Source organism: Gobio gobio (assembly GCF_949357685.1).
Source record: "Gobio gobio genome assembly, chromosome: 2".
In the NCBI taxonomy this organism is placed as follows: domain Eukaryota; kingdom Metazoa; phylum Chordata; class Actinopteri; order Cypriniformes; family Gobionidae; genus Gobio; species Gobio gobio.
Genome location: NC_137098.1, coordinates 4,313,049 through 4,336,542, shown reverse-complemented (window position 1 = coordinate 4,336,542; position 23,494 = coordinate 4,313,049). Strand labels below are relative to the sequence as shown.

Sequence of the window (23,494 nt, the reverse complement as noted above, 5' to 3'; positions counted from 1 at the left end):
CTGACTTTATATCTCACAATTCTGACTTTATATCTCACAATTCTGACTTTATATCTCACAATTATGAATTTATATCACAAAATTATGACTTCATATCTCACAATTCTGACTTTATATCTCTCAATTATGAATTTATATCACAAAATGATATGACTTTATATCACACAATTATGACTTTATATGACACAATTCTGACTTTATATCACACAATTATGACTTTATATCTCACAATTATGAATTTATATCACAAAATTATGACTTTATATCTCACAATTCTGACTTTATATGACACAAGTCTTACTTTATATCACACAATTATGTCTATATCTTACAATTATGACTTTATATCTCACAAGTCTGACTTTATATGACACAATTATGACTTTATATCTCACAATTATGACTTTATATCACACAAGTCTGACTTTATATCTCACAATTCTGACTTTATATCACACAATTCTGACTTTATATCACACAATTCTGACTTTATATCTCACAATTCTGACTTTATATCACACAATTCTGACTTTATATCTCACAATTCTGACTTTATATCACACAATTCTGACTTTATATTATATCACACAATTCTGACTTTATATCTCACAATTCTGACTTTATATCTCACAATTCTGACTTTATATCACACAATTCTGACTTTATATCTCACAATTCTGACTTTATATCACACAATTCTGACTTTATATCACACAATACTGACTTTATATCACAATTCTGACTTTATATCTCACAATTCTGACTTTATATCTCACAATTCTGACTTTATATCACACAATTCTGACTTTATATCTCACAATTCTGACTTTATATCTCACAATTCTGACTTTATATCTCACAATTCTGACTTTATATCTCACAATACTGACTTTATATCACACAATACTGACTTTATATCTCACAATTCTGACTTTATATCTCACAATTCTGACTTTATATCTCACAATTCTGACTTTATATCTCACAATTCTGACTTTATATCTCACAATTCTGACTTTATATCTCACAATTCTGACTTTATATCACACAATACTGACTTTATATCTCACAATTCTGACTTTATATCTCACAATTCTGACTTTATATCTCACAATTCTGACTTTATATCTCACAATTCTGACTTTATATCTCACAATTCTGACTTTATATCACACAATTCTGACTTTATATCTCACAATTCTGACTTTATATCACACAATTCTGACTTTATATCTCACAATTCTGACTTTATATCACACAATTCTGACTTTATATTATATCACACAATTCTGACTTTATATCTCACAATTCTGACTTTATATCACACAATTCTGACTTTATATTATATCACACAATTCTGACTTTATATCACACAATTCTGACTTTATATCACAATTCTGACTTTATATCACACAATTCTGACTTTATATCACACAATTCTGACTTTATATCACAATTCTGACTTTATATCACACAATTCTGACTTTATATTATATCACACAATTCTGACTTTATATCACACAATTCTGACTTTATATCACTCAATACTGACTTTATATTATATCACACAATTCTGACTTTATATCACAATTCTGACTTTATATCACACAATTCTGACTATATATCACACAATTCTGACTTTATATCACACAATTCTGACTTTATATCACAATTCTGACTTTATATCTCACAATTCTGACTTTATATCTCACAATTCTGACTTTATATCTCACAATACTGACTTTATATCACACAATACTGACTTTATATCTCACAATTCTGACTTTATATCTCACAATTCTGACTTTATATCTCACAATTCTGACTTTATATCTCACAATTCTGACTTTATATCTCACAATTCTGACTTTATATCTCACAATTCTGACTTTATATCACACAATACTGACTTTATATCTCACAATTCTGACTTTATATCTCACAATTCTGACTTTATATCTCACAATTCTGACTTTATATCACACAATTCTGACTTTATATCTCACAATTCTGACTTTATATCTCACAATTCTGACTTTATATCTCACAATTCTGACTTTATATCTCACAATTCTGACTTTATATCACACAATTCTGACTTTATATCTCACAATTCTGACTTTATATCACACAATTCTGACTTTATATCTCACAATTCTGACTTTATATCACACAATTCTGACTTTATATTATATCACACAATTCTGACTTTATATCTCACAATTCTGACTTTATATCACACAATTCTGACTTTATATTATATCACACAATTCTGACTTCATATCACACAATTCTGACTTTATATCACAATTCTGACTTTATATCACACAATTCTGACTTTATATCACAATTCTGACTTTATATCACACAATTCTGACTTTATATTATATCACACAATTCTGACTTCATATCACACAATTCTGACTTTATATCACAATTCTGACTTTATATCACACAATTCTGACTTTATATCACAATTCTGACTTTATATCACACAATTCTGACTTTATATTATATCACACAATTCTGACTTTATATCACACAATTCTGACTTTATATCACTCAATACTGACTTTATATTATATCACACAATTCTGACTTTATATCACAATTCTGACTTTATATCACACAATTCTGACTATATATCACACAATTCTGACTTTATATCACACAATTCTGACTTTATATCACAATTCTGACTTTATATCACAATTCTGACTTTATATCACACAATTCTGACTTTATATCACACAATTCTGACTTTATATTATATCACACAATTCTGACTTTATATCACACAATTCTGACTTTATATCACAATTCTGACTTTATATCACACAATTCTGACTTTATATCACAATTCTGACTTTATATCTCACAATTCTGACTTTATATCACACAATTCTGACTTTATATCACACAATTCTGACTTTATATCACACAATTCTGACTTTATATTATATCACACAATTCTGACTTTATATCACACAATTCTGACTTTATATTATATCTCACAATTCTGACTTTATATCACACAATTCTGACTTTATATCTCACAATTCTGACTTTATATCACACAATTCTGACTTTATATCACAATTCTGACTTTATATCACAATTCTGACTTTATATCACACAATTCTGACTTTATATCACACAATTCTGACTTTATATCACAATTCTGACTTTATATCTCACAATTCTGACTTTATATCACACAATTCTGACTTTATATCACACAATTCTGACTTTATATCACAATTCTGACTTTATATCACAATTCTGACTTTATATCACACAATTCTGACTTTATATCACAATTCTGACTTTATATCACAATTCTGACTTTATATCACAATTCTGACTTTATATCTCACAATTCTGACTTTATATCACACAATTCTGACTTTATATCACACAATTCTGACTTTATATCACAATTCTGACTTTATATCTCACAATTCTGACTTTATATCACACAATTCTGACTTTATATTATATCACACAATTCTGACTTTATATCACAATTCTGACTTTATATCACACAATTCTGACTTTATATCACACAATACTGACTTTATATTATATCACACAATTCTGACTTTATATCTCACAATTCTGACTTTATATCACACAATTCTGACTTTATATCTCACAATTCTGACTTTATATCACTCAATACTGACTTTATATCACACAATTCTGACTTTATATCACACAATACTGACTTTATATCACAATTCTGACTTTATATCTCACAATTCTGACTTTATATCTCACAATTCTGACTTTATATCACACAATTCTGACTTTATATCTCACAATTCTGACTTTATATCTCACAATTCTGACTTTATATCACACAATTCTGACTTTATATCACTCAATACTGACTTTATATTATATCACACAATTCTGACTTTATATCTCACAATTCTGACTTTATATTATATCACACAATTCTGACTTTATATCACACAATTCTGACTTTATATCTCACAATTCTGACTTTATATCACAATTCTGACTTTATATCACACAATTCTGACTTTATATCTCACAATTCTGACTTTATATCTCACAATTCTGACTTTATATCACACAATTCTGACTTTATATTATATCACACAATTCTGACTTTATATCACAATTCTGACTTTATATCACACAATTCTGACTTTATATCTCACAATTCTGACTTTATATCACTCAATACTGACTTTATATTATATCACACAATTCTGACTTTATATCACACAATTCTGACTTTATATCACTCATTTCTGACTTTATATCACACAATTCTGACTTTATATCACACAATTCTGACTTTATATCACACAATTCTGACTTTATATCACAATTCTGACTTTATATCACACAATTCTGACTTTATATCACTCATTTCTGACTTTATATCACACAATTCTGACTTTATATCACACAATTCTGACTTTATATCACACAATACTGACTTTATATTATATCACACAATTCTGACTTTATATCTCACAATTCTGACTTTATATCACACAATTCTGACTTTATATCACACAATTCTGACTTTATATTATATCACACAATTCTGACTTTATATCACACAATTCTGACTTTATATCACACAATTCTGACTTTATATCACACAATTCTGACTTTATATCACACAATTCTGACTTTATATTATATCACACAATTCTGACTTTATATCTCACAATTCTGACTTTATATCACACAATTCTGACTTTATATTATATCTCACAATTCTGACTTTATATCACACAATTCTGACTTTATATCACACAATTCTGACTTTATATTATATCTCACAATTCTGACTTTATATCACACAATTCTGACTTTATATCACACAATTCTGACTTTATATCACACAATTCTGACTTTATATCACACAATTCTGACTTTATATCACACAATTCTGAATTTATATCTCACAATTCTGACTTTATATCTCACAATTCTGACTTTATATCACACAATTCTGACTTTATATCACACAATACTGACTTTATATCACAATTCTGACTTTATATCTCACAATTCTGACTTTATATCTCACAATTCTGACTTTATATCACACAATTCTGACTTTATATCTCACAATTCTGACTTTATATCTCACAATTCTGACTTTATATCTCACAATTCTGACTTTATATCTCACAATACTGACTTTATATCACACAATACTGACTTTATATCTCACAATTCTGACTTTATATCTCACAATTCTGACTTTATATCTCACAATTCTGACTTTATATCTCACAATTCTGACTTTATATCTCACAATTCTGACTTTATATCTCACAATTCTGACTTTATATCACACAATACTGACTTTATATCTCACAATTCTGACTTTATATCTCACAATTCTGACTTTATATCTCACAATTCTGACTTTATATCTCACAATTCTGACTTTATATCTCACAATTCTGACTTTATATCACACAATTCTGACTTTATATCTCACAATTCTGACTTTATATCACACAATTCTGACTTTATATCTCACAATTCTGACTTTATATCACACAATTCTGACTTTATATTATATCACACAATTCTGACTTTATATCTCACAATTCTGACTTTATATCACACAATTCTGACTTTATATTATATCACACAATTCTGACTTTATATCACACAATTCTGACTTTATATCACAATTCTGACTTTATATCACACAATTCTGACTTTATATCACACAATTCTGACTTTATATCACAATTCTGACTTTATATCACACAATTCTGACTTTATATTATATCACACAATTCTGACTTTATATCACACAATTCTGACTTTATATCACTCAATACTGACTTTATATTATATCACACAATTCTGACTTTATATCACAATTCTGACTTTATATCACACAATTCTGACTATATATCACACAATTCTGACTTTATATCACACAATTCTGACTTTATATCACAATTCTGACTTTATATCTCACAATTCTGACTTTATATCTCACAATTCTGACTTTATATCTCACAATACTGACTTTATATCACACAATACTGACTTTATATCTCACAATTCTGACTTTATATCTCACAATTCTGACTTTATATCTCACAATTCTGACTTTATATCTCACAATTCTGACTTTATATCTCACAATTCTGACTTTATATCACACAATTCTGACTTTATATGACACAATTATGACTTTATATCTCACAATTATGAATTTATATCACAAAATTATGACTTCATATCACACAATTCTGACTTTATATGACACAATTATGACTTTATATCTCACAATTATGAATTTATATCACAAAATTATGACTTCATATCACACAATTCTGACTTTATATGACACAATTCTGACTTTATATGACACAATTATGACTTTATATCTCACAATTATGAATTTATATCACAAAATTATGACTTCATATCACACAATTCTGACTTTATATGACACAATTATGACTTTATATCTCACAATTATGAATTTATATCACAAAATGATATGACTTTATATCACACAATTCTGACTTCATATCTCACAATTCTGACTTTATATGACACAATTCTGACTTTATATGACACAATTATGACTTTATATCTCACAATTATGAATTTATATCACAAAATTATGACTTTATATCTCACAATTCTGACTTTATATCACACAAGTCTGACTTTATATCTCACAATTCTGACTTTATATCTCACAATTCTGACTTTATATCTCACAATTATGAATTTATATCACAAAATTATGACTTCATATCTCACAATTCTGACTTTATATCTCTCAATTATGAATTTATATCACAAAATGATATGACTTTATATCACACAATTATGACTTTATATGACACAATTCTGACTTTATATCACACAATTATGACTTTATATCTCACAATTATGAATTTATATCACAAAATTATGACTTTATATCTCACAATTCTGACTTTATATGACACAAGTCTTACTTTATATCACACAATTATGTCTATATCTTACAATTATGACTTTATATCTCACAAGTCTGACTTTATATGACACAATTATGACTTTATATCTCACAATTATGACTTTATATCACACAAGTCTGACTTTATATCTCACAATTCTGACTTTATATCACACAATTCTGACTTTATATCACACAATTCTGACTTTATATCTCACAATTCTGACTTTATATCACACAATTCTGACTTTATATCTCACAATTCTGACTTTATATCACACAATTCTGACTTTATATTATATCACACAATTCTGACTTTATATCTCACAATTCTGACTTTATATCTCACAATTCTGACTTTATATCACACAATTCTGACTTTATATCTCACAATTCTGACTTTATATCACACAATTCTGACTTTATATCACACAATACTGACTTTATATCACAATTCTGACTTTATATCTCACAATTCTGACTTTATATCTCACAATTCTGACTTTATATCACACAATTCTGACTTTATATCTCACAATTCTGACTTTATATCTCACAATTCTGACTTTATATCTCACAATTCTGACTTTATATCTCACAATACTGACTTTATATCACACAATACTGACTTTATATCTCACAATTCTGACTTTATATCTCACAATTCTGACTTTATATCTCACAATTCTGACTTTATATCTCACAATTCTGACTTTATATCTCACAATTCTGACTTTATATCTCACAATTCTGACTTTATATCACACAATACTGACTTTATATCTCACAATTCTGACTTTATATCTCACAATTCTGACTTTATATCTCACAATTCTGACTTTATATCTCACAATTCTGACTTTATATCTCACAATTCTGACTTTATATCACACAATTCTGACTTTATATCTCACAATTCTGACTTTATATCACACAATTCTGACTTTATATCTCACAATTCTGACTTTATATCACACAATTCTGACTTTATATTATATCACACAATTCTGACTTTATATCTCACAATTCTGACTTTATATCACACAATTCTGACTTTATATTATATCACACAATTCTGACTTTATATCACACAATTCTGACTTTATATCACAATTCTGACTTTATATCACACAATTCTGACTTTATATCACACAATTCTGACTTTATATCACAATTCTGACTTTATATCACACAATTCTGACTTTATATTATATCACACAATTCTGACTTTATATCACACAATTCTGACTTTATATCACTCAATACTGACTTTATATTATATCACACAATTCTGACTTTATATCACAATTCTGACTTTATATCACACAATTCTGACTATATATCACACAATTCTGACTTTATATCACACAATTCTGACTTTATATCACAATTCTGACTTTATATCTCACAATTCTGACTTTATATCTCACAATTCTGACTTTATATCTCACAATACTGACTTTATATCACACAATACTGACTTTATATCTCACAATTCTGACTTTATATCTCACAATTCTGACTTTATATCTCACAATTCTGACTTTATATCTCACAATTCTGACTTTATATCTCACAATTCTGACTTTATATCTCACAATTCTGACTTTATATCACACAATACTGACTTTATATCTCACAATTCTGACTTTATATCTCACAATTCTGACTTTATATCTCACAATTCTGACTTTATATCACACAATTCTGACTTTATATCTCACAATTCTGACTTTATATCTCACAATTCTGACTTTATATCTCACAATTCTGACTTTATATCTCACAATTCTGACTTTATATCACACAATTCTGACTTTATATCTCACAATTCTGACTTTATATCACACAATTCTGACTTTATATCTCACAATTCTGACTTTATATCACACAATTCTGACTTTATATTATATCACACAATTCTGACTTTATATCTCACAATTCTGACTTTATATCACACAATTCTGACTTTATATTATATCACACAATTCTGACTTCATATCACACAATTCTGACTTTATATCACAATTCTGACTTTATATCACACAATTCTGACTTTATATCACAATTCTGACTTTATATCACACAATTCTGACTTTATATTATATCACACAATTCTGACTTCATATCACACAATTCTGACTTTATATCACAATTCTGACTTTATATCACACAATTCTGACTTTATATCACAATTCTGACTTTATATCACACAATTCTGACTTTATATTATATCACACAATTCTGACTTTATATCACACAATTCTGACTTTATATCACTCAATACTGACTTTATATTATATCACACAATTCTGACTTTATATCACAATTCTGACTTTATATCACACAATTCTGACTATATATCACACAATTCTGACTTTATATCACACAATTCTGACTTTATATCACAATTCTGACTTTATATCACAATTCTGACTTTATATCACACAATTCTGACTTTATATCACACAATTCTGACTTTATATTATATCACACAATTCTGACTTTATATCACACAATTCTGACTTTATATCACAATTCTGACTTTATATCACACAATTCTGACTTTATATCACAATTCTGACTTTATATCTCACAATTCTGACTTTATATCACACAATTCTGACTTTATATCACACAATTCTGACTTTATATCACACAATTCTGACTTTATATTATATCACACAATTCTGACTTTATATCACACAATTCTGACTTTATATTATATCTCACAATTCTGACTTTATATCACACAATTCTGACTTTATATCTCACAATTCTGACTTTATATCACACAATTCTGACTTTATATCACAATTCTGACTTTATATCACAATTCTGACTTTATATCACACAATTCTGACTTTATATCACACAATTCTGACTTTATATCACAATTCTGACTTTATATCTCACAATTCTGACTTTATATCACACAATTCTGACTTTATATCACACAATTCTGACTTTATATCACAATTCTGACTTTATATCACAATTCTGACTTTATATCACACAATTCTGACTTTATATCACAATTCTGACTTTATATCACAATTCTGACTTTATATCACAATTCTGACTTTATATCTCACAATTCTGACTTTATATCACACAATTCTGACTTTATATCACACAATTCTGACTTTATATCACAATTCTGACTTTATATCTCACAATTCTGACTTTATATCACACAATTCTGACTTTATATTATATCACACAATTCTGACTTTATATCACAATTCTGACTTTATATCACACAATTCTGACTTTATATCACACAATACTGACTTTATATTATATCACACAATTCTGACTTTATATCTCACAATTCTGACTTTATATCACACAATTCTGACTTTATATCTCACAATTCTGACTTTATATCACTCAATACTGACTTTATATCACACAATTCTGACTTTATATCACACAATACTGACTTTATATCACAATTCTGACTTTATATCTCACAATTCTGACTTTATATCTCACAATTCTGACTTTATATCACACAATTCTGACTTTATATCTCACAATTCTGACTTTATATCTCACAATTCTGACTTTATATCACACAATTCTGACTTTATATCACTCAATACTGACTTTATATTATATCACACAATTCTGACTTTATATCTCACAATTCTGACTTTATATTATATCACACAATTCTGACTTTATATCACACAATTCTGACTTTATATCTCACAATTCTGACTTTATATCACAATTCTGACTTTATATCACACAATTCTGACTTTATATCTCACAATTCTGACTTTATATCTCACAATTCTGACTTTATATCACACAATTCTGACTTTATATTATATCACACAATTCTGACTTTATATCACAATTCTGACTTTATATCACACAATTCTGACTTTATATCTCACAATTCTGACTTTATATCACTCAATACTGACTTTATATTATATCACACAATTCTGACTTTATATCACACAATTCTGACTTTATATCACTCATTTCTGACTTTATATCACACAATTCTGACTTTATATCACACAATTCTGACTTTATATCACACAATTCTGACTTTATATCACAATTCTGACTTTATATCACACAATTCTGACTTTATATCACTCATTTCTGACTTTATATCACACAATTCTGACTTTATATCACACAATTCTGACTTTATATCACACAATACTGACTTTATATTATATCACACAATTCTGACTTTATATCTCACAATTCTGACTTTATATCACACAATTCTGACTTTATATCACACAATTCTGACTTTATATTATATCACACAATTCTGACTTTATATCACACAATTCTGACTTTATATCACACAATTCTGACTTTATATCACACAATTCTGACTTTATATCACACAATTCTGACTTTATATTATATCACACAATTCTGACTTTATATCTCACAATTCTGACTTTATATCACACAATTCTGACTTTATATTATATCTCACAATTCTGACTTTATATCACACAATTCTGACTTTATATCACACAATTCTGACTTTATATTATATCTCACAATTCTGACTTTATATCACACAATTCTGACTTTATATCACACAATTCTGACTTTATATCACACAATTCTGACTTTATATCACACAATTCTGACTTTATATCACACAATTCTGAATTTATATCTCACAATTCTGACTTTATATCTCACAATTCTGACTTTATATCACTCAATACTGACTTTATATTATATCACACAATTCTGACTTTATATCACACAATTCTGACTTTATATCACAATTCTGACTTTATATGACACAATTCTGACTTTATATCACACAATTCTGATTTTATATGACACAATTCTGACTTTATATCACTCAATACTGACTTTATATTATATCACACAATTCTGACTTTATATCACACAATTCTGACTTTATATCACACAATTCTGACTTTATATCACACAATTATGACTTTATATTATATCACACAATTCTGACTTTATATCTCACAATTCTGACTTTATATTATATCACACAATTCTGACTTTATATCACACAATTCTGACTTTATATCTCACAATTCTGACTTTATATCACAATTCTGACTTTATATCACACAATTCTGACTTTATATCTCACAATTCTGACTTTATATCTCACAATTCTGACTTTATATCACACAATTCTGACTTTATATTATATCACACAATTCTGACTTTATATCACAATTCTGACTTTATATCACACAATTCTGACTTTATATCTCACAATTCTGACTTTATATCACTCAATACTGACTTTATATTATATCACACAATTCTGACTTTATATCACACAATTCTGACTTTATATCACTCATTTCTGACTTTATATCACACAATTCTGACTTTATATCACACAATTCTGACTTTATATCACACAATTCTGACTTTATATCACAATTCTGACTTTATATCACACAATTCTGACTTTATATCACTCATTTCTGACTTTATATCACACAATTCTGACTTTATATCACACAATTCTGACTTTATATCACACAATACTGACTTTATATTATATCACACAATTCTGACTTTATATCTCACAATTCTGACTTTATATCACACAATTCTGACTTTATATCACACAATTCTGACTTTATATTATATCACACAATTCTGACTTTATATCACACAATTCTGACTTTATATCACACAATTCTGACTTTATATCACAATTCTGACTTTATATCACACAATTCTGACTTTATATCACTCATTTCTGACTTTATATCACACAATTCTGACTTTATATCACACAATACTGACTTTATATTATATCACACAATTCTGACTTTATATCTCACAATTCTGACTTTATATCACACAATTCTGACTTTATATCACACAATTCTGACTTTATATTATATCACACAATTCTGACTTTATATCACACAATTCTGACTTTATATCACACAATTCTGACTTTATATCACACAATTCTGACTTTATATCACACAATTCTGACTTTATATTATATCACACAATTCTGACTTTATATCTCACAATTCTGACTTTATATCACACAATTCTGACTTTATATTATATCTCACAATTCTGACTTTATATCACACAATTCTGACTTTATATCACACAATTCTGACTTTATATTATATCTCACAATTCTGACTTTATATCACACAATTCTGACTTTATATCACACAATTCTGACTTTATATCACACAATTCTGACTTTATATCACACAATTCTGACTTTATATCACACAATTCTGAATTTATATCTCACAATTCTGACTTTATATCTCACAATTCTGACTTTATATCACTCAATACTGACTTTATATTATATCACACAATTCTGACTTTATATCACACAATTCTGACTTTATATCACAATTCTGACTTTATATGACACAATTCTGACTTTATATCACACAATTCTGATTTTATATGACACAATTCTGACTTTATATCACTCAATACTGACTTTATATTATATCACACAATTCTGACTTTATATCACACAATTCTGACTTTATATCACACAATTCTGACTTTATATCACACAATTATGACTTTATATCACACAATTCTGACGTTATATCACACAATACTGACTTTATATTATATCACACAATTCTGACTTTATATCACACAATTCTGACTTTATATCACAATTCTGACTTTATATGACACAATTCTGACTTTATATCACTCAATACTGACTTTATATCACTCAATACTGACTTTATATTATATCACACAATTCTGACTTTATATCACACAATTCTGACTTTATATGACACAATTCTGACGTTATATCACACAAGTCTGACTTTATACGACACAATTATGACTTTAGACTGATTTGAAGTGAACCATATGGGAATAATATTTTTTTTATTGAACTTTTTATTGAAACAACTTTTTATTGACACTGACACTTTTTATTTACTTTTTACACCGACACTTTTTATATTTTTTTATTGAACTTTTTATTGAAACAACAGTTATTGTTTATTAAAAAAAAAATGTAATATGTAAACGGTATCCAACGACATGCAGTACAATTATACAGTATAATAACTAGTGCAATGTGGTATGTGGTGCATATCTTACAAACAATACAAAGAAATCATAGAAACAAAATATAATTGTTAAAGCAAAACTGCTACTTATAATTCGACATTTTAAATATTCCGTTGCTGTGTCAAGCGTCACCGCGACAAATCGGGGGCTTTTATTTTGAAAAAGGTACCGGAAGTGCGCACAGTGTTTCCGTCGACTCCATCTAAGCGATAGCAGAAATCGCCAGGAGTGCTATCATAGGGGTGATATCCGCCTACCTGTCAGCGGATCCCTCGATCACTTACTGGATGTAATCGGTGGATCACTGGGAGGAATTGAAACACTCAATTTGAAGATTAATCGGGAGTCTGGAGACGTGTGTGTCGAAGTTACAGTGGCCAATAAAAGCCATCCATCGATATCGCTAGCTTAGCGCTGTTATCCTGAGGGAACGGTACTGAAGAGAAGCAGCTGAACCGCTGTAATGAATATTATAATAAACAGTGATGATCAAACGGAATCGGTAATCGATCAACTCGACGGTTGGGCTGCCTCAAGTTGTTTACGTTCCGCTTAACCGCTTAGCTACATTCCGCGGGCTTGACAGGTATTGTTTTTAATTGTATTTTACTAATGGGCACGGCCATGACATCTTTACTGTAGTTGTTTTTAAATAAACTGGCGGTCCGTCGGCAAATAAACTGTTTTTTGCACCTTGCTTTGGCTTTTAGTGGCGCGAGCGTCAGCGCGAGGTCATGCGCGCCGCTGCTGAGCAGCTGTCAATCACAATTGCTCGTTGAAGCGGCTTGCTACAGTGTTTTACGCTACCACAATACTTTCTGCAGTGTTTCACAACAGAGACGGTCGACTTGCTGTCGCTTGGAGAGTCCCGTAGTTGTAGGTGGAGGGAAGAAGGCGGATCGACCGGCCAAACCCGCAATGCCCGGTCCGGTGAGCAGCAAATCACGGGTGTATGCTGATGCCAACACTGTGAAGAGCAAGGAGTACTGGGACTATGAAGCACATGTGCCTAGCTGGAGGTAAAGAGATGTGTGCATGAGTGACATTAGGGATGCACGATATATCGGCCGATATATGTTCATTTTTAAAGGGATAGTTCACCTGCAAATGAACATTTTGTCATTTACTGCCTAGCTGGAGGTAAAGAGATGTGTGTAGTGCTGGGCGGTATGACCAAAAATGTATATCACAGTATTTTTCTAAATTATATCGGTTTCACGGTATATGACGGTATTTTTTCCCCTATGCATGACAGGGTGTTAATCACATTTTCTACTGATTGAGAGAGGAAATACTGCAGGAGATTGACTAGAATGCCCTGTTTTACTGTCATGACGAGTGAATATTGTAGAAAAACTCCACACTAGAGTTAATCGGTCTACAGGTTTACAAAATGATGCTGTGGAGAGACAACAAACAATAAAACACAGACATACAACACGCTCAGAATCATACTTACAGACACCTGAATATTAAAAGTTGAGTTGAGGGCACCTTAAGCATTTTAAAAATCTAGCCCTCTATAACAACAAACTGCCAAAACGAGGAGAAATGAGGATATTAGCAATACATTTAACAGGACTCTCGGAATGAATGACACACATCAGTTTAACACAGAAAGAATAAAGCAGTTACTTTTTGGCCCATTCTTCTTTGAATTGTCTGTTTATTTATTAACTTACATCGTCTTTTGAATAATCCATCGTGTCAGCGCGCTCGTGATCAGACATAGGTTATCAGTGTAATCAGTGCATATATTTCATTTTAATAAGACGTGATGAAATATGCGCGCATACACACTTCTGGTTCATGTCTAGAGCACTAGAGTTTTTGAAATATGTCCATACAAATTTTAAACGCACTCGCTCCGGTCTATATCAGTGCTATATGACCCATGTGGTGAGCGTTGTTAAACTCATCGCAGCGCTCCGTGCAGAAACCGCGCTCTCTCGCGCGCCGCGTGTAGTTTGAATTCTCAACTATAATCAAGGGCTGAATCCGACATCGCTCCCATAACCTCAAATATAGCATTATTTGGAGGGGACAGCGCTTTTGAGTGGTGTCTGAAACCCTAGTGGACGTTATTGAGTGCACTCATTATATCCCATTGCACCGCAATAACGAGTGTACAGCCGATGTACACACAACGGTTGTCCGACTTCACGCACGTTTTCATTCACTCCTTCAAATAAAGTGATAACGTAGGGAATAGTGAATGAGAGTATAGGATACAGCCATAGGCTGTGCTGTAATGTGATCTCAACTGTGCTCTGACTGCTCTTAAAACAGTGCATCAATGAAATGGGTCCCCTCTCAAACAATGACGCGCTGCGCCGCGTTACGAACGTTGTTTAAGCGACATATACCGGTATTGCGGTATCATCAAAATTCATATCATAAAGAAAATTAATACCGGTATTCGGTATGAACCGGTATACCGCCCAGCACTAGATGTGTGCATGAATGACATTTGGGTTAGGGATGCACGATATATCGGCCGATATATATTCATTTTTAAAGGGATAGTTCACCTAGAAATGAACATTTTGTCATTTACTGCCTAGCTGGAGGTACTGAGATGTGTCAGGGTTTCCGCTGGGTCTTAAAAAGTCTAGAATTTCAAAATCAAAATTTTAGGCCTTAAAAAGTCTTAAATTCGTGGAATTATTCTGTTCTAGGTCTTAAATAGTGTTAAACAGGTCTTCATTTTCCTATGTCCATGTAACGCTGCCTCTAATGCTCATTGAAACGCTCTAGAATGTTATTTTTGTTTTTTAATTCCGTCGTGTTGTAGTTCTTTCTTTCGCTAGTCCAAATATAATTCGCTCTATTACGACTACAAATGAGACCAAGATGTAACTTATATTGCAGCCAATCAGCTTTCGTGTTATTGGCGCGAGTCTCTTTCGGATTGTACCACAGACACATCAAATGGATTTTATTCTTCAGCTTTATTCTTCGCGATTACTAAATACAATGAAAAATCAACAATGCATTTTTTGAGGTCCTGCATAATTTGTAATTTTCACCGCAAAATAATGGCAAGAAACCAAAATAAACAAGATTTATTCATTTGGTTTGTTCTATTGTCATGTGTGACTATTGTGCATCTAATATAATACATAATATAGAAAATGTGGTATCCTAATTATGCAAATTTCTGGAAATTACCACCACAAATTCAGTAATTTTCATCTCAAAAATCACAAAAACAGCGAAATCCTGGTGGGATTGAGCTATGGGGAAGTGCAAGTTTATCGATTTGTTCAATTTGAATAAATTAATTTACTTTGCAAGTAATTTCGTGACTGGATTTACTTTAAATAGGTCTTAAATTTAATTCACAATGGTCTTAAAAAGTTTTAAATTTGACTTGGTGAAACCTGCAGAAACCCTGTGTGTGCATGAATGACATTTGGGTTAGGGATGCACGATATATCGGCCGTTATATGTTCATTTTTAAAGGGATAGTTCACCTAGAAATTAACATTTTGTCATTTACTCACTCTCATGTTGTTCCAAACCTGTATGAATCCTGTACAAAAGAAGATATGTTGGTACACAGACAGATGGAAGTCAAAATATCTTTTGTGTTTAACAGAAGAAAGAAACTCATACATGTTTTGGAACAACATGCGGGTGAGTAAATGACAAAATGTTAATTTTTGGGTGAAGTGTCCCTTTATCGCTATCGGCCCGATAAGAACGTTTGTCCGATATATTAAAGCCGATAAATAATATTTCCTTCAGATGGCCGCATTTACACTGCAGGTCTTGATGCACAATTTCTGGTTTGGTGACTATATCCAATTTTCTTTTTGACGACCCGCTTAAATAATCTTTTAAAAGCGACCTGTATCCGATATTTGCATTTACACTATCAGGGCTTTTTTGTAAATATAATCTATTCTGAAGCAATATTTTCACCAGTGTTCAATTAGCTTTGACATATTTAAATATGCATATTTGTGATATTTTTACCTTTTTATAAAAGGCATTTTTCCATAATCTTATTAAATATAGGCTGTGCTTCAGCTTTCATTTTATATTTTTAAATCTGATCAATAAATTAAATTAGAATAAGACACTATAGGCTGTTACCAATCAAATGAAATTATTTACACTGAAAAATTACAATTGCATTAAATAATGTTATGAGATTATTTTAAATATTTTTGAATATACAAATAAGAAATGTTGGAAAGATGAAAATAAACCACCAGTAGGTGGTGCTGTGACAATCTGAATGATTCAATGGTTCAAACGGCTGATTCAATCAAGAATTAGGCGGTCGTTTACTAATAGGGTCATTGAATCTTTGATTCAACCGATTCATTTAAAACACTGAATCATTCAGTAACACACACCATTGCTGTGAAATGCATTATGGTTCTGCTGTGATCTTTGTTTGGAGCTATTTTCGCTGCTGAAATAGAACAAAAACAGTCAATATTGCATCTAAAATGTAAGTGACTTAATGTTAATAAATTGTTTCTGGAACTGTCGTATGAAATCCATGTCATTTTCAGTCGTGATGGTATTCAGGAAAACAGCACTCTTGGTTCTGTGATGTTGCTTAACGGGTTAGTTCACCCAAAAATGAGAATTCTGTCATTAATTACTGACCCTCATGTCGTTCGACACCCGTCAGACCTCCGTTCATCTTCAGACACAAATGAAGATATTTTAGTGTAAATCTGATGCTCTGAAAGGCCTCCATTGGCTCAATGCACTTTACACTCTCAAGACCCTTAAAAGACACTAAAGACGTCGTTACAAAGTCCATCTCACTACAGTGGTTCTACAATAACTTTATGAATCGGCGAGAATAGTTTTTGTGCGCAAAAAACCCCTAAATAACGACTTATTCTTATACTCGCTGATTCATAACGCTTCGAAGCTTCATGATGCCGTGTTTTGAAATCGTCATCACTATATAAGTCGTTATTTAGGGTTTTTTTGCACACAAAAACTATTCTCACCTCTTCATAAAGTTATTGTAGAGCCACTGTACAGTCCTTCCAGAAAAATGCGGCTTTTTTTTGTGATTGTTGCGGGCAAAAATCCTTGATTATGCGGCACGTTTTCTTAAAAAATGCGATGAAAAATGCGGGATATTTATGCAATTTTATGCGATAAAATTGCGGGAACTTGCAAAAACTGCGGTTTGATGAGAAAGAGAAAAAAAGCACTACATCACAGAAAGTGCTGGAATATTTAAGTTCTCATCTTGTTTTATTGAAGACCTTAATAATGGCTCAAATTTACAAAACATTTAGTCAATCAAGTTCTGTAGCTTTACAAAAGGAATATGCTACAACTTCTGAAAAAATTAATAAATAACTTCCTGTTTTACAGATGTCGCTATACAAAACAGACATTTGAGTGCTTCCAATGCACAAAGTGCAATCTCTTAAAGGGTTAGTTCACCTAAAAATGAAAATTCTGTCATTAATGACTTCCCTTTATGTTGTTGGACACAAATTAAGATATTTTAGTTGAATTCCGATGGCTCAGAAAGGCCTCCATTGGCACAATGTACACTCTCAAGACCCATAAAAGGTAGCCTACTAAAGACGTCGTTACAAAGTCCATCTCATTACAGTGGTTCTACAATAACTTTATGAAGCGACGATAATAGTTATTGTGTGCAAAAAAAACTAAATAACGACTTATATAGTGATGACTGATTTCAAAACACAGCATCATGATGCTATGAATCATCGAGTCGATTCATGATTCGGATCACGTGTCAAACTGCTGAAATACGTGACTTTGGCGATCCAACCCGCTGAATCGACTCATTGATTCATAACGCTTCAAACCGCTGAATCGACTCATTGATTCATAACGCTTCAAACCGCTGAATCGACTCATTGATTCATAAAGCTTCAAAGCTGTGTTTTGAAATCAGTCAGCACACAGGGAAACTGCTTTGCTCTTTTGCTGTTATTTTTGTTGGCCAATGGGAGTTTGTGCTTCATCATGGTTTCACCGGTATCTATGGTTTCTCCACGGGGTTTGAAGCTTTTCGATGACGTTCGCGTCGGGTAATCACGTCACTTCAAAACGTTCCCATGGCAATAGGCGGAAATGGCGGCTCTTGTGTGAAGTAAACGAACATTTTTCTTCTTTCTGCTAATATATATGACTTTTTTTGCAACGAAAATGCGGGGATTATGAAATCATGATAGCCCCGCATATTTTGCACGCGGAAATAGGCAATTTATGCGGCGAAAGTGCGGCGTATTTGAAAAAATGCGGCCCCCGCATGAATATGCGGACTTTGGCTGATTATGCGTTAAATCACGCGATCGCATAATCGCGTTTTTCTGGAGGGACTGACTGTAGTGAGATGGACTTTGTAACGACGTCTTTAGTGTCTTTTAAGGGTCTTGAGAGTGTAAAGTGCAAATGTTCATATCAGTGCATCCCTACTTACAGCCACTAATCATTTAATATGATTGATAACTGATATGATTATACATCTCTACTGTTTTTTTTAAGGTTATAAAACAACAAACTTTAATTTTTAATTTGCCCTGAGTGAAAAATAAACATTTTAATTAGGGATGTCTGATATATCGGTCATAATATCGGTATCAGCCGATATATATGTTAATTTTTAATGTAATCGGCCCGATAAAAACATTTGTCCGATATATTAAAGCTGATAAATAATGTATTATATCCTTCAGCTGAGACACTTCAGATGTCACTGTTCACCATGATGGGTTTGAATTGCTTGAAATATGATTGGAATCACTTCAAAAAGTGGAAAATACAGTCTGTCATAAAATTATAATAAGAACATTATAATTGTGTGTTTGGGACATGGATTTTAATAGTGTTTAATAATTGTTTTTGTAATCAGGCTCTCAAAAATTATATAAAGATTTGGATTTATCGGCCGATATATCGGTTATCGGCTTTCAAATATACAGAATTATCGGTATCTGCAAAAAATGTCATATCGGTGCATCCCTAGAAAAAAGTACTGTGGTGTTACTATTACACTATGGTACTTGATTGACTACCATGTTTGTGTACATACAGTACATGGTATTCAAAAACATTACCATAGCCTGGGCTGTTGTATTTACTTTCCTCCAGAAGGTTCTATAGGGTCCCCAGAACATTTCAGAGAGTAAAAAGACAAAGCAAAAATAGATAAATTCTACAGAATATTCTGTTTAATTTCTAAATGTTTCTCTCCTTTTTTTTGTTTGTTTTAGGTTTAGGTTGCATACACTTATTGTGAAAGTTGCTTGTACAAATAATTTTTTAATTAAATGTTCTTCAGGTTTGTGCATCCAACATTAATAGCCAATTTAAGTTGGGAAACAATATGTTGTATTTATAATGTCACACTTACTATTTATCTAACAGTTTAAATGTTTTTTTCGTACATAAAAATAGATGGATTTTAGGAAACCCTCATAAAGGTTCATCATATTTGGGGGTCCTTGGCCTGTACAACCTTCCCTATGGCCTTCCCTAAGCCATTTTGACTTGTATTCATTCCCAGGATATGAATTCTTGATATCAACAATTCAGTTTTCACAGTTTTTAGATTTCTACTAGCAACTGGCAATTTTTGAGATCAGGAATTACATTTCAACTGTAATTCTTGATGTCTATAATTCAATTTTCACTCGTTATATCTCACCATAGGCTGCCATTCAAATTCAATTGTTGATATCAGGAATTGATTTCTTACTAGTTAAATATCCAGTTTCACATCACAAATAGGTTTCTTACAAGATGATCATTTTTTATATCTATTGTACTGCATTACTAGTGGAAATGCAATTCCTGATATCAAAAATGAGCATTTTAACTAGTGAATGATAGCATGAATTAATATCCTGGGAATGATTAAAAGTCAAACGGCTTGCCATACTTTCCCTATGATATGTCAAAAAAAACATGAATGTGGTTCGTCAAAGAGTCTTGTTTTTCATGTTTGGATAAGTCATTTTGCACAGTTTAATTTATTTCTTGCTTTCTCTGATTCAGCAATCAGGATGACTACCAGCTCGTACGGAAGCTCGGAAGAGGCAAATACAGTGAAGTGTTCGAGGCCATCAACATCAACAGCAATGACAGAGTAGTCGTTAAAATACTGAAGGTAAGAGCGCCCGCTCTCTCACTGTGTAAATGTTTGAGCTTCAGGAAGAAGCAAAATGTGGAAGCTTGTTTCCACAACAGAATAGAAAATAAAAAAGGAAATTGTGACTTTTTATCATGTGATTCTGACTTTTGCTCTCAGACTTGTATGATATAAAGTCAGAATTGAGTGATATAAAGTCTTTTTAAGTTCACTATTTATGATAATCATTTATTAAATACTAGGGATGCAACAATACAGTTAGTCCACGGTTCAATACATACCTCGGTTTTTACCCACGGTTTTCGGTTCAGTTCGGTTCTGATGGCTTGTCACATCAGTTTTTTGTTATTCTATTCTTAGGCGACAGGAACAGCAAGAGCTTAAAGAGAAAAAAGACTTTTTTTTTATTGCAATACTCTTTCTTTATTTTACTTAAAAGAATTGAAAAACCTTACTTAAACTTAAAACTTTACTTAAAAAAACCCTTGTACACATTCCTAGTGTATTGGATAATATATAATAAATATATATAAAGATTTACACTGGCAGCTCAGAGCTGTACAGCAGCATTTAAGTATGAAATTGAAATAATGAATGTAAAAATAAAACACTACATAGACTTCACTATAAAATATACACTGATTCTTATTAAAGCTACTGTATTAGTTCTTCAGTCAAGAGCAGTGGGTGATTTTCTCTTTGTCTTTTATTGTTGTATTAACATTAAAGGGAAATTTCACTCAAAAATGAAAATTCTGTCATCGAGAAATGAATACAGGTTTGGAACAATATTAGAGTGAGTAAATAATGACACAATTTTATAGGTGAACTGTCCCTTTAAGGACAGCGTGTTCACTATAGGCTGCGCTGCTGTCAATTAAAGACCTGCACGCATCTAATATACAGACACGATTGCGATTTTACTTTCACTTTAGACATAACCGACTGTGTTTATGTTAACCTTGTGTGTATTTGACAGTATTAGCGCAGGAAGACGACTACTTAGTCCAGTATTCACGTGTTTGACAGGCGTTTAGTGCGCGCGCTCGGAAAAGCGCATGTTAAAACCGCGCACGCGAATGAAACCAGCAAGGCTTTAAAACACATGCAAATAATGAACTTTGGTGATTGTGAATAACTATAGTGTTCTGTGAGTATAACTCTACCACTAACGTGTGATGTGAATGTATGTCGCGTTGTTCAGTATTGGGATGGAGGCAAATGATAGAATTTGTAGAAAAATAATGAATTAATTGCGAAACCGAAAAAAACGCAATTCACAAGCGCGTATTGAACCGTGAATGCCGTACCGAACGGTTCAACAT

At 31.1% G+C, this 23,494-nt stretch overlaps 2 protein-coding genes across 9 annotated transcripts in view; both read left to right on the top strand.

Moving 5' to 3' along the window:
- drd4b (dopamine receptor D4b) overlaps nt 1–23,494 on the top strand; it is a 473,608-nt gene that overhangs the window by 143,752 nt on the left and 306,362 nt on the right. The window lies entirely within an intron of this gene.
- csnk2a2a (casein kinase 2, alpha prime polypeptide a) overlaps nt 14,221–23,494 on the top strand; it is a 57,484-nt gene continuing 48,210 nt past the window's right edge. For 2 of the 5 annotated variants that reach the window (XM_079806405.1, XM_079806402.1), the window contains exons 1-2: nt 14,224–15,075; nt 22,076–22,187. In XM_079806405.1, the coding sequence (XP_079662531.1) occupies nt 14,975–15,075; nt 22,076–22,187 (213 nt within the window). In that variant the 5' untranslated portion in view covers nt 14,224–14,974. Of the gene's footprint in view, nt 15,076–22,075; nt 22,188–23,494 lie in introns of all 5 variants that reach the window. The other 3 variants (XM_079806403.1, XM_079806404.1, XM_079806406.1) reach the window with 3 other exon arrangements.